This window comes from Theobroma cacao, chromosome 3 (genome assembly GCF_053813885.1).
Source record: "Theobroma cacao isolate CCN51 chromosome 3, ASM5381388v1, whole genome shotgun sequence".
Classification (NCBI taxonomy): Eukaryota; Viridiplantae; Streptophyta; class Magnoliopsida; order Malvales; family Malvaceae; genus Theobroma; species Theobroma cacao.
Window position 1 is genome coordinate 42,420,658 of NC_142641.1, and position 13,359 is coordinate 42,434,016.

A 13,359-nucleotide genomic window follows, 5' to 3' on the forward strand; every position below is an offset into this window, starting at 1 on the left:
AATAGTAATTAATCAATTAATAATCATAAAATTTATTTAATTTAAAATAAAAATATAAAAATTTAACTAAAAAAACTCAAAACTAAACTGTTGACATCTGAAAAGTAGTAAAGGATTAATGCTTAATTTTTTTTTTTTTGAAAGCCAGGGATTAATGCTTAATTATACAGTAACTCGCCTGACCAAATCCAACTGTTGACATATGATCCTGCCCCTCGTGGTCTACTTAAACAAACATGCATAAAAAAGATTAATTCCCATTAAAATTAGGGCTCCAAAATTAAAGCTTTCTTGTAGGCCTTAAAAATCTTTTTTTTTTTATTTATATTTTTGTTGTTGATAATGAATATTTGAAGTTATGGAAATCTCCATATACTGTAGCTCACTCATAGCGAAGAGGATCGAACACAGGGTTGGGTTCAAAACCCAGGTTGAAAAGACAACTTAAGCGCTGCTCTGAAACCCAAATCCCCAGAACCCCCACTGCAGTTTCACAAAGCTTCTTCTGCTAGTTTCCACGAAACTTCCAATGTCAAAACATTGAAAGAGATATCTGCAAAGATACACTTTGTCATCTCTTCGGTTAAAATATTTCCTAATTTTCTGTATTCATACATTTTATTTAATATAGTCCATATATTCAAAATTAAAATAATTTAATTTCTTGATTTAAAAATTATTTCAATTTAATTTCTCTCCATAATGGTATTTAATTTTATCGTTTAAAAAGATGACATTAACGCTGATGTAGTATATTTTGGTGACATGACATGTTATGCGGCACAGACATGATAACATGATAGTGTCACGTAACACTAATATGATGGCGTAGCAATATTGACATGTCGGTGTCACATGGTAAATAAAAAAATTTTTAAATAAAAATTTTGTCACGTCATATGGATTAAACTAAACAAAAATATATAGTAAATGAATTAAATTAAACAAAATCGAGATGTTGACAAACTAAATTGAAAAAATATTTAAAAATATAAATATTTAAGTAGATGATAACTATATTTATTAATAAGTCAAATATTTAAATATAGAAGATTATGATGTTAAAAAATATATATAAATATTTTTTTACTTGATTATTTAATTTTAGAATATATATATATATTAATTTATTTTCTTTGTAAAAATTAAGTTTGAATTCTCCTTCAATAAATAAATTTTGAAAGAAATTTCATATCTAAAGTCAAATTTATATGAATAACTTGTATTATATTAAAATAATATAATATAAAAAATTAAATAAATTATTTTTTAATTTATAATAGTATTCAAATTTGAAATTTATTTGACTTAATTTTTAACTTGAGTTGAATTGAAATTAGCAAAAAAGTTGATTTAGTCTTTTCTTTTAAAAAAATGAAAAAAGGGATATGGAGTTAGTGATGATTATAAAAATAACATATCGCTTTGACTTGCTTAATTTGAACATGACAAATCTCTTATTACATTCATAGAATCTAAGCTATTTTATCTTTTAAATTATTTATTTATTTATATTTTTATTTTGTTTAATATTTTAAGTTATATTTTTTAGGTTAAAATTTTCTTAATTAAAGACTGTATTTATGACTGACAGAGTTAAATATAATTGTAAATATTTGTACTATTTTATTTTACATTTTTTGTAGATCTAAATTAATAATTAAATTTAGCAAATTTTGATTATGGTATTTGAATTTAAATAAAATCGTTTTATAAAAAACTTTGAATAAATTTAAATAAAAGGTAAATTAGATAAGGATTGAATGATTCTAAAAGAATGGATATCTGTAAATTATAAAAGTTGTAATTAAATCAACTTATTTTACTAATTTGATATTAGTTCAAGTTAAAAATTAAGTTAAATAAATTTTAAATTTTTATACTATTATGAATCATAAAAATTATTTATTTTTTATATTATTTTATTTCAACACAATTCAAATTATTCATCTAAATTTGATTTTAAATATAAAATTTTGCTTTAAAGATTAAATTAAAATAATTTTTAAAATTAAAAAACTAAATTATTTTAATTTTTAATACAGACATCAAATTAAATAAAATATATAAATACAGATATTTCATGGGTATTTTGTCCCATCTGTTTTCTCTTTTTGTAAAACACGTGCATGATATTTGTCTGTGCCGGCTTACGTGATGGGTGTACTCTGTGCAAATATTGTATGTTAGAGCCCTGAATGACTAGCTCGGGTTCCTTTACGCTTGGTGAAAATTTTCTTCTAAGTTACGCCAACAATCGACATCGCCGATCGATCAAGCGCCCGTTTCGGCTACAAGACTTGTGAAAGTGATCTCCATATATACTCAGATGTTTATGAAAAGTGATTCTCCATATGTGGATGTTTACTTCAACAGGTGTGTTTTTGCTCTTGAATTAATTACAAGGTGTTGCATTTTTCGTCCTGCATCAACCTGGTCGGTGCATTAGACAACTTTTTGCACTCTGCTTGGTAGGCCTGAAAGGTTTCACCTAGGATATGTCATCAGCAGCAGATCTCCTAGTCCAGACTCAGAAAGAGGGCTGGCTGCATTTATCGAGAATCAGACCGTACGTCAACATAACTCGCTACCTGCCGTACATATCTATTGTAATTTCATTTTTTTGCTAATGCTCTTAAGAGGTTTACGTTGTCTCTCAGGTTCTCTTGGTGACATTGATGACAGAATCTGTTCACCAAGTTATGGCAGTGATTGAATGTCTCCTGTAATAAATCTTACCCTCTGATCTTGTCTGACTATTAATTGTTTAAAAAAATATTGTAGGTTCGGGGGTAGCTCGTATTCATGTCTTCTCGAGGCTTAGGCAGGAGGGGCTTGGAAGGCTTTGCAACAGATCTGTAGGATAGTTAAAGAACATCAAAGAACCGTTCAAGAGAGACATTATTAAAGAATCTTTACGTTATTTTCTTGAGAAAAGCTGAGATATTGTGGATCAGTCTGTATATATATACCACCAGAATTATTTTACATGTTATGACAGTATTGTCATCTCCTTTTGCATCATATATATCCAAACCAATCGGATTGGGTGTAATTCAAGCATCAATTTGACACCAAACTTGTTGCCACTTGCCAGTTCCTTGTGCAGGTGCAGTTAGATTTTTCTTTCCCAGCATTTAGAGAATGAGGACCCTCCACAGTCGAATTCATGCCTGTGATCTTAAATGTTGATTGAACAGCACAGCACAATCCAATGCCTATGGACTTATTTTCAAGATGGGCTTCTTAGTGGTCACCTTGGGCATGTGGTTCGAATTATGGATTGGCTCATGGGTTTGTACTTGTAATACGTGGCAGAGCTGTCCCCAGAACCAGGACCAGAGCCAGAAATTTTTGGTGTTTTATTACTTGGCTATGGTCCATACGGGGTCGTGCGAATCTGATGATGTTTCACGCTGGCAAGGGCAGAGAGCGAGCTAGGACAGTTTGTGGAGCTCAGATTGGGAATTAATGAGGCAAAATTCCAGGACAGGTCCACCTGCAAACAATTGTTTTCCGGGATGATGTTTTCGAAATAAAATTTTACATAACACTATGATCGAGTTGTTTACAACTTAGAAAAGTTCTAATTTCAAATCAACAAGTAAACCATTTTTCAAAAGAATTTACTCTCAAAAGGAGCCCACAACACCACCAAAGGAGATCAATTACACCAAAAGGTGGCACATGGCACACATCCCAAATTTGTAGTTATGTTACAACAGGGCCAGCCGACCTGGTCGTTGGAAGTCGCTGTACCTCCACTTTCTGAATCTCTCCCTCACTCCACCCCACCCCACAACCTATCTGAAAATTTTATTTCCTCTAGACCTCCTTGTTTCTTAGAACCTTGTAATTACTAAGGTATTAAAGCTGGAATTCGAGCAATCCATCCGACTTAACACTAATCTACTGCTGAATTGATATTACCTTGCTAAAAAACAATGATTAAAAATGGAGAATACCTGAAACGGTTAATTACAATGCCTATACAATCAACTAGCCATCCTAGTGAATATTTAGCTGCTATCCTTTGCAAACTTGATAGCTTTAGCCTTGCAACAAAATCTAACCATACTTTCTTCACATAAAGACGCTCAATGTCAACAAATCATGCAGAAATGCCTTTCAATCCAATGCATGAACATGCTAAACCGAGCACATACTCCCCCAATCACGTGGCGACCTCATCTACTTCGGAATTAAAAACAAAGCTTGGAAATGTTGTTGTTATATCCCTGCAGAATTCATATTACAAAATGGATGAGCTTCCAGATGAGTGAGGTTTCCAAGTAAAGCTTATCTTAACATTATTGATAGCACATACCTAAGGTATGGGAGGGTCATGATTTTCAACAATGATGGATTACGGGAGACAAAGTTTTTCCATTCAGATATATCTATCTTTCCATCCTGATTAATGTCGGCATCCAAGAATGTCTGTTCACAAAAATCCCCACGGCTCAGTAAAAAGTTGCAAAATAAAGTAAAATCCCACCAAAGAGTTACGAGACAAATATTTTATGACCGAAGACTACTAAAATATTCTGGTTCACCAGAAAGAGCCTGATGATTATATCACATGTATGGACAGATACTACTTAACACAATGCCAACATAAGCAACAATGAGAATAAAATGTAGGAACCTTTCCTTTGTTCTCACTCTAAATCTAAAACCTCACATGGGCAGTCACATGAAATACTCTAACTGGAGGTATTCGATTCAAGATATTGTTAAGAGTGTAATAATTCCAAGTAATCAGTAATTCAGGTAACTACTGATTCAAAAGGTTTGACAACTTTTCAACAGTACTAAACACTTACATTACGCAACCGTACCACAACAAGCTCTCACCTTATCAAGTATAGCCTCAATGGTTTCATCAGCTAACTTCATTTCAGATTCACATAAAAGTGCAATCAACATTTGCTTGACCTGCCAAAATCACATAAGATAAAGTTGCCTGCAAGGAGGTTTGTGTAAAAAATGTAACTGAATCAAAATATAAATATGGATGATATGCAGCAATCTGTAATCTTTAAAACCTGTTTACTCAAAACAATGTAACTATATCAAAATATATATCCAGACGATACCATGATACATAAATAACAAAAGTATCAGGCCCAACATACCTCATTCCGCTCAATAAAACCCGTTCCATCCATGTCATAAAGTTTAAATGCAACTGGAATATAAAACCATAAACTTAAAAATGAGGCAGAAGATTAACACATACAATTCAACATAATTATATTAATTGTCCACTTACAAGTTATCTTGTCTTCTTGTGAGACATTTGGATGGAAGACATTGAGTGCTCGAACAAAGTCACCAAAATCAATAACTCCCTTCTTCTTAGCGTCAAATAAATCAAAGATCTGCATGCATTAGAAGGTTGAGTAAATAAACTAATTCAAATCTTTAAAATGTTCCCCAGTACGCTCTGCACTATGTTGCGCAAGAAAACTAAAATACTTTGCCCCCAGGATATTAAAAAAGATAGAAAATGTTTTCACTGATGCCATTAACATTCCCATAAAAGCCACCGTGTGGAACAATGATAAGTATTAGGATATGCAGTAAGCCAATGCCTACCCAAAAGAAAGAATATAATGACCGTAAAAAACAATGCTGGACATGGCTGGCACATGTCTAATGTTTTATTCATAACAAAACAGCATCATACCAGTACAAATGGTCAAAATAGAAGCAATTGTGAAATAGAATAATAGTAGCCAGATTTATTGAATCATACATGTATGATTGGTCTCAGAGACATCTCCCATAAAGCATTAGGAATTCTAACATAAAAGTTCTACAAGATAAATGTGATAAACAGGCCCTCAAAACGAACTTCAACTCTATAGATAATGATGCAGCTAGATGGCTCACCGCTAGCACTTCCAATGCCCGTCAAACATAATTTAGATAAAACAAAATGAAACTTGAAGAAATATTGAATTTCTCAGAACAGTAAACGCAAAAATATATATTACCCGATTTGCAAAAATGTTTTCCTTCTTCCTATTCTTAAAAAGAGCTAACTGAAACTCTTCCTGCATACAACAGCAAAGTCAAATGGGCATTAAATTCTGCATACAAATTTTCAAATTTGACATAAAAGAAACAATGAGAAAAAAATCCTCTAATGGTAAGGAAGCAGCTAGGAAGGAAGACAATCAAAAAGCAAAGTCATGAGAACCATGAACACATCAAAAAGTCAAACACGACATCAGATGTGATAATGCTAATTTCAAACCGCATTAAGGAAAAGTCAAAATCTGGTTGATACAAAGGAAGCACAGAATTAAACCTTGCTAATCAGCCCATCATCAATCACAGAACTGCTGATGCTCTTGTATAGCTCAAAGAGTGCTTCAACTTCACTAACACTAACTGCAGATACAAGGAAAACCAAACAAGTAGTCAAATTTTCCATAAACATCAGCAAAAAAATAAGCAAGGTTAGCAAACTACATAATCTTCCCAAGCTGATTGACTAATCCAAATCTTTGAGGAAACAAAACTTCCCCAGACCATCAAAAAACAACAAACCAGGAGTAATTTACAAATTTTCCTTCTTAGTTGGATACAGAACCATGTTTCTTGACTAAATGGTTGAAAACCCCGAGACAAATTGCATTGGTACAAACAAAAAAAAAGGCTCAGAAAACATTGATGTTTCCTTAGATAACCAATCATACAATAGGATACATGCAATGAACAAAAAGTGGTAATAATTTGCAAACCTACAAGCAGTTTGTGAAGCGAGAGTAATAGGGTCTTCGTGTCCGGGGTATTGTCTTGTTACTTTAGATTGAAAGCAGCCCATTTACTGGAAAAAAAAAAAAAAACAAAGAGGCACTTGCTAGACTAAAGCGCCTATGCTTTACTATTTTCTCTCTGCAAATCCATTTCAGCCCTGCATAGTCATTCACAACATCAATTAGAAATCAAATACTAATCAGCTTTGAAATCAAAACAAAGTAATATATGAAACAAAGAGGAAAAAAAAAAAGATGCAAGCTAAATCAACAGATCTCAGTCTAAAAAGAAAAGGTTCAACATAAAATCCGAAAAAAGAAAATTAACAGAAATTATAAATTGTTCTAACAATAAAAATTTAGGGAAGGAATCAAAATTAAAGCCTTAAAAATCCTTTCCTTCGTAGCTGCGAAAGTAAATGCAATAGCCAATAAATTAAAATTGAAAACGTAATGAAATTAAACGAAAAAAAAATCAATCTAACAATCAAAATCCAAAACCTTATCCGCTTTTCTTTTTAATTAATTTCTCCCCCAAACAAACAGCTTTAAAAATCACTTCTTAAGAAAACTCAAGCTTGAAACTTTTCTTTAAAAAAAAGAACGAAAAACGAAAAAAAATTGAAAAATAAATAAATAAATAAGACTTCAAATTCTAGAAAGTATAATTCAAAGGGGAAAAAAAAAAAAGAAGTAACGAATTCAAAACCTTACCGACCGGAAATGTGGCCGGAAAAATCAAAATCCGTCGCTGAAAAGTACGACAGGGGAAAAAAAGCTTCTAGAGAGAACGTCGAATTCCTTAATCTTGAAAAAAGAATGAAATAATCTGAAGAGAATGCGAGAAAAGCCGAGGGGGATTATAAAGGCAGAGAAGGGTTTCTCGAGAGAGAAAAAGAAAATTGACCGCTTAATCCGACGGTTGAGACTAAGCTGATCTGATCATAGAGGGAAAAGCCTGTTTTTACGCTGTTTTTTTTTTTTATTATTAAATTTTCAGCTTTCTTTTCGCTTGTCTGAAAGGGAAGCAGCGAAGTTGGAAACGCCAAAACGGACTGGACTTCGACGAGTTAAAGGACCGGGTGTTGGAGAGGCCAACAAATAGGACTCGAACGCGAGTAACTGCACGTACCGTTGACGCGAGTGGTTGAATTATTTACTTTACGCGTTAAGAGAATTTGGAATATTCCCTGTTAAGGATGTGGGTAAATAATTTTTTATCGCACGGTAAGGAGTTACTGACAGTAATTATCAGTTGATTAATACTACTTACTTCTGTTAATCAGTTCATTAGTTTATCTCTAAACAGCAAATACACATGTTATACTTATCTTCATTTTCTTTTACTACTAATTTTTTTTATAATGCTAATAAACATGGGAACAAATTTGAACGTAGAAAATTCAACCATTAACCTATGCACTATTTTTTTTTTGTTGGTTTAGGATCAATGCTAAATTTAGTTGAATTTTTAAAAATGAGAAAAGATTGAAAAGTGTATGTTTTTTTTCTTTTGAAAAATGGTACATTATCTATATAGTTCAAATTTAACTTCTTTCACTTAATGATTTTAAGTTCATGTCACACCATCTGTGAGTTTATTTTGTTATTCAATTTTATATTGAATTTTTTTTTTTACAGTTATGCAATAAATTAGTTATGTTTTAGTTTTATCTTCTTCTATGTATAGTTACATATGTTAAGGATTGTTTGTTTGTGGTTATGATTTAATTTTGTACATATATTCTCATTATAAATAAAATTATTATAAGAAGCAATGTTTAGAAGGCAATCATTAGGTTTAAAATTAAGCAAAAATCTCACTTGTTGTCTAGTCATGTTCATTATAGGAAAAGAAAGGTCATATTAAAACTCAGATTCAAAATTGTTGGCTTTCTTTGTTTAGTGTAAGCCAAATTGGAAATGGCTATTGCAAGGGAAACCAAATAAAATTGGGTAATTGGTAAAATTGAAAAATAAAAAGGAAGTTAGGAGTTGAAGATTATTTTCTTGCTTGAGTAGAGGAAAATATATTTGGGTGGTCATGATTATAGGTAAATGTCACTTACTTTATTAAGAAGGTAAAGAAGAAAGTATCCTAAGATTGATCTGTCACTTATTTTGCTTGATATTAGTAATAGTCCAAGTATTTCCTTCTAACTTTAATTATTTTCTTCATGACCATCCATTTGTCCATTTCAATTTAAAAATGAATGGATAAGGATAGACATGAGAGACTAAAATTGAGTTAAGTATTATTACTATTTAACTGTTGCAAATGTTTTAAATTTCTAATCCTAACTCCAAAATCAAGTATCTTTCAATTTAGATTTTGGGGGTTTTATATCCTTTCAATGTTTACCAAAAATACAATTGGTTGGTTTATGGCTACCCAAAATATTTAGAAGTTACATTTCTTAGGCTTTTCACTGTTGCATTTTATGCATTGGTTGGATTTTTTAGGTTAAGTTCTTTCTCATTTGCTATAGATTTTTTTTCTACTTAATTGACCTGTAAACTTAAACCCAAACCCAAAATCAACTAAAATGAGATACCTTGCAGTCCAATCAGAATATGCTACATTTTTCCTTGTGGTTGTTGAGTTTGCTCTGGACTAGAAGCAGATGGTTTTGTCCCCAACAGGATGGAGGTATCAACTTTTGAGGGTTGTCCCTAGCGAAAGATTGCTACGGCTTAATTAGCCCCCTAGGATAGGGCAAATAACTGAAAACAAAGCTGAAAGCAACGTAAACAAACCTTAATGAAAACAATCTGTCACTTGAAAACAAAACAAAATGTCCTTTGCTAGTTAGCTGCCCTCGTTAAAATCATTTGTATTTCACGTCCATTTCAAGGGAAATATTGGAACTTTGATTGCAACCCCTGATTTGTTACTCACGTTTATGGAAACATTTTCATAAGCTCCATTGATTACACTTTAGTAATACTCCCAACAAATCACATGACCCTGTTTGGGTTTTTTTATTGGTCTGTCTCTCCCACATCTTACCCTCCATGATTTATGAAATTAAGAGCAGGAATCAAGCCACATGTGGAACAAGTTTGAGGGGAGGGGGGGGGGGGGGGGGGGGGGGGGGAAGGAAGTTTTGCTCGGATTATTTATGAAGAAAGAAACCGACAACTATGATCACTTTATTCTTTTACATTATTGTTGGTTTACTACTTGTTTTTGAGACAAACTTCGGAATCAAACAAAGAATAATGGAAAGGTTTAGTATTTGTCTCCTCAGGTTTATAGTATTGCACCAGAGAACGGAAAAAAGCAATAAGTTGATTGCCATTGAAGTAAATAATTTTTTTCCAACGAAATATTCTTTTTTAACGTTTTGTCAAAAACCCGACGAAAATTCATTAAAATTTTGTGGAGGGAATCGTTTTAACGGATTAAAAAGTGAGCTAAAAACAAATCAAAGAGCTGTTTCGAGAATAATTATTAGCCTGACTATTAAAGAAATAAAGAAAAAGAAAAGGAAATCGCTTCTCTCTTCTTTTTCATCGCCAGCCAAAGGAAACGATAACACCAACTAAAAAACAGACAACCTTTGGCAAAAAGCCTGTTCCTGCTAGCTAGTATTTGACACCACCAATCCCCAAATGGCTTTTCACGTTTTCTTAAATCCTTTCACGAGATGATGATAGCTGCGGCGGACGTCTCAACCAACCAGACGATGAGAATGTATTGCAATTGGAAACTGAAAATTCTACTAAATTTATATAGGTATAATGTTATAAATATCCATATTTGGTTATTTTTTTTATATAACGTCGTCTTTTAAGTTGAACCACAAAAGGATAGCTTGATTTTTTTTTTTTTTAATTTTGTGAATTCTATACCTAAGAGGGGCGAATAATAGTCGGTAAAGATCAATTCTGACAAAAATCTGAACTTTTTCGATGGAATATTTCATTTAAAAAACCTGTTTTTTTAGTGTTTTTCGTGAATTATTTTTATTTTAAAAAATAAAAGAATTGACAGGCTGGTTTAATCAATTTATTTTATCCTTTTCTTATTTCAAAAGAAATTATTAAAATGTTTTTAACGTTTAGCTTATGTTGTCTATCACTGTAGGAGAATCTAGCAGAGACTTTATTTATTTTGTAAATATCAACTTGGGGAGATATGTCAATTATTGCCCATATTTCCATCTTAAAAAATTGTTTTTTTCCTATAATAATTTTGAAGCGTTGAAAGTGCTTGTTGGCGATAATATTCATTTATAGCTCCTCCTCCTCCTCATCTTTTCTCCAATCAATATTTCTCTCCGCAGTAAGTATTTGGTACTATTTAAAATAATCAAATAAAATATAGCAAAAAATAATTCTTTTTGACGATGTTGAATCGTTGGACTGTCAGACGGAGATGTTGACACATTGACCTCAATTTTTGACAAAATCCCAGTCTGATTCATTATATTTAATTGGATAAATTATCGTTCTAATCGCGTTTTCTGTTGGTCCATTTCTTTATTTTAAAAGATTTCTTTTATAGTATATATTTAATTCTGAGTTTCTTTTTCAAACTTAATTTTATAACATTATTATTGTCAAGTTGTAATAGATCTGAGATTTGCCATATGCTCTGGCTTTTGAAAAAGTGAGTTTGTTTCCCTCTTTTTTTCAATTTTAATGATTTTTTATTGAAGTATTCTTTTGGGGGAGGCGCTAAGTTGAATGATTTTTCTCCAAAAAATTAATTAAAAATATATTTTTTTCTAACTTGCAGCTTGAAATGTAAGGCATAAATTTTAGTTTATTAGTGGTTGGGCCATGAAGTCTCATTATAAAATATCAATCAAGTTTCGTGAATATAACGAAAAGGGAAAGTCATAATGTCACAAATTTTAAATTTGAAAAAATGAAATAGGTTCTGAATTTATAAATACAATTTTTTTTATATAAAATATATACTTTTTGGATTAAACGTGTAAAATCGCGATAAGTAATATCAAAATTTATCTAATTCTTTATTGATGTGAAATTCTTTACAAGAGATATTAAGATCGAGAAAGGTTTGGATGAAAATAAGTTTCTTGATTAAGTGATCACAGAATTATGAGATGAATCTTAAATTTCTAAGTAAGAACTTTCCTTTATCTAATAAGTATGTAATTTTAGTTGAATGTGAACTTGTGACAATAACACATATATAAAATTTTTTATATTCCATATATAAGAATTTTAAATAAAAACAATTAATGCATTTGAAATTAGTTATTGGTTAAAGAAAACATATTAATTTGTTTTTTAATTTAACAAAATTAAGACTAATTAATTAACAATAGCAATTTCTTTTTTCTTTCACCAAATTTGCTATGTATCTGATCTGGTGGATAAGGCGTTGTTTGGGACACAACCTGTGGATCTATCAGGTTCATTCATGCTCTCTCCTTCCTTTTTCATAAAGAAGGTAAGCTGAGAGCTATAACAAGCTTGTTATAAATTAGACAGAAGTAGGATGCGATCTCTCTGGTAAGGTAGGTTTAGTCAAAGGTAGGCATGTAGAGATTTTTCAAAAACCTAAGAAGAGAAGGTGGATGAGATATCAATATATAATTTGAACTAGGATAGGAAACGAAAACGCACAATGAATGGCATTTTGAGAACTACTTGGCTTCTCCCAGCAGTTGAAAAACTAATGTCAGAGAGTGAAATTTGATTAAAAGTTTGAATGGAATTACTGGTACCAATGGTTTCTCTTAACCATTGACAAATGACAATCACCAATATCTAACCCAAAAAAATAAAAAAAAAGCTAAAAGCTATCCCCATATACCTTCCTGGAAAAGCACTTGCAGGGATGAATTTGTTGTATCTTTTTGGTCAAAAAATAGTTAGGAATAAGTTCATATAATGAAAAATAAAGACGAAAAAGGGGATTAGGTGAATTGGGATGGAATCAGTCTTTCACTTTCAGGGAAGGCAATGTTGAAGGGGTGCAAAATTCCTGGGGTCCAATATATCTTCTTCCATTGGCTTTTAAAGCTCCACGGTCATTTTCCTTAAATCACTTCTCTGCAACGTTTAGGCACTTCAAAGTTTGAACCTTTCTTTTGACCGCCCCCCACACCGCCCCTTGAACCTATGTGAATCCCTCTGGATTCCATTCAAGTCAAATCACCCCATCAATTGTTATGAAAATATCGACTGTCAGTGGGCCTTGTAGCCCGCAATCTAATTGGGGCAAGCCCCACTCTAACATGGGCATGGCCGATTAGATTTTGGGAACCTATAATTTTTTTTCCTTACTGTGAACATAATTTTCTTCTTATTTATGGCATATCAAAAGGAAAACAAAAAGTAAAATTAAACAACGTAGTTATAGAGACTATGCTTCACCAATAAGTTGCTTATATTCAAATATTAATTTTTTATTATTTAAATAAAAGAAAAAGCTAAATAGAATGAAAGGAACAGAAAAATGCAAAATTGTTCATATCCATGAGTGCTTTAGCATTGAACCTAAGATTTTTGTTTTATAAATTGATGGTAGAGTTTTTAAATTTTATAAACAAGATTCATAAATTGATACATGTTTATTTAATAATTAATTTTTAAAAAATAAGATACT

At 31.5% G+C, this 13,359-nt stretch overlaps 1 protein-coding gene across 1 annotated transcript; it reads right to left on the reverse strand.

Annotated features, from left to right (window-relative positions):
• Nucleotides 1-3,564: 3,564 nt before the first annotated feature.
• CBL1 (calcineurin B-like protein 1) lies at nucleotides 3,565-7,854 on the reverse strand. Its single transcript, XM_007039594.3, has 9 exons — nucleotides 7,485-7,854; nucleotides 6,760-6,928; nucleotides 6,320-6,402; nucleotides 6,003-6,062; nucleotides 5,276-5,384; nucleotides 5,139-5,191; nucleotides 4,858-4,938; nucleotides 4,328-4,440; nucleotides 3,565-4,238 (listed from the first exon to the last, which is right to left on the reverse strand). The coding sequence occupies exons 2-9, from the start codon at nucleotides 6,836-6,838 to the stop codon at nucleotides 4,175-4,177; spliced, it is 642 nt and encodes a 213-aa protein (XP_007039656.1). The 5' UTR covers nucleotides 6,839-6,928; nucleotides 7,485-7,854; the 3' UTR covers nucleotides 3,565-4,174.
• Between the last annotated feature and the right edge of the window lie 5,505 nt (nucleotides 7,855-13,359).

What these genes read in the sequence shown, in the direction of transcription:
- CBL1 (XM_007039594.3), bottom strand. Translation starts at nt 6,838, where the DNA reads ATGGGCTGCTTTCAATCTAAAGTAACAAGACAATACCCCGGACACGAA. An exon ending in ATGATGGGCTGATTAGCAAG is followed by an intron (nt 6,063 to 6,319) that starts GTTTAATTCTGT and finishes TGTTGTATGCAG; the next exon opens with GAAGAGTTTCAGTTAGCTCT. An exon ending in GTTTTATTGAGCGGAATGAG is followed by an intron (nt 4,939 to 5,138) that starts GTATGTTGGGCC and finishes TGATTTTGGCAG; the next exon opens with GTCAAGCAAATGTTGATTGC.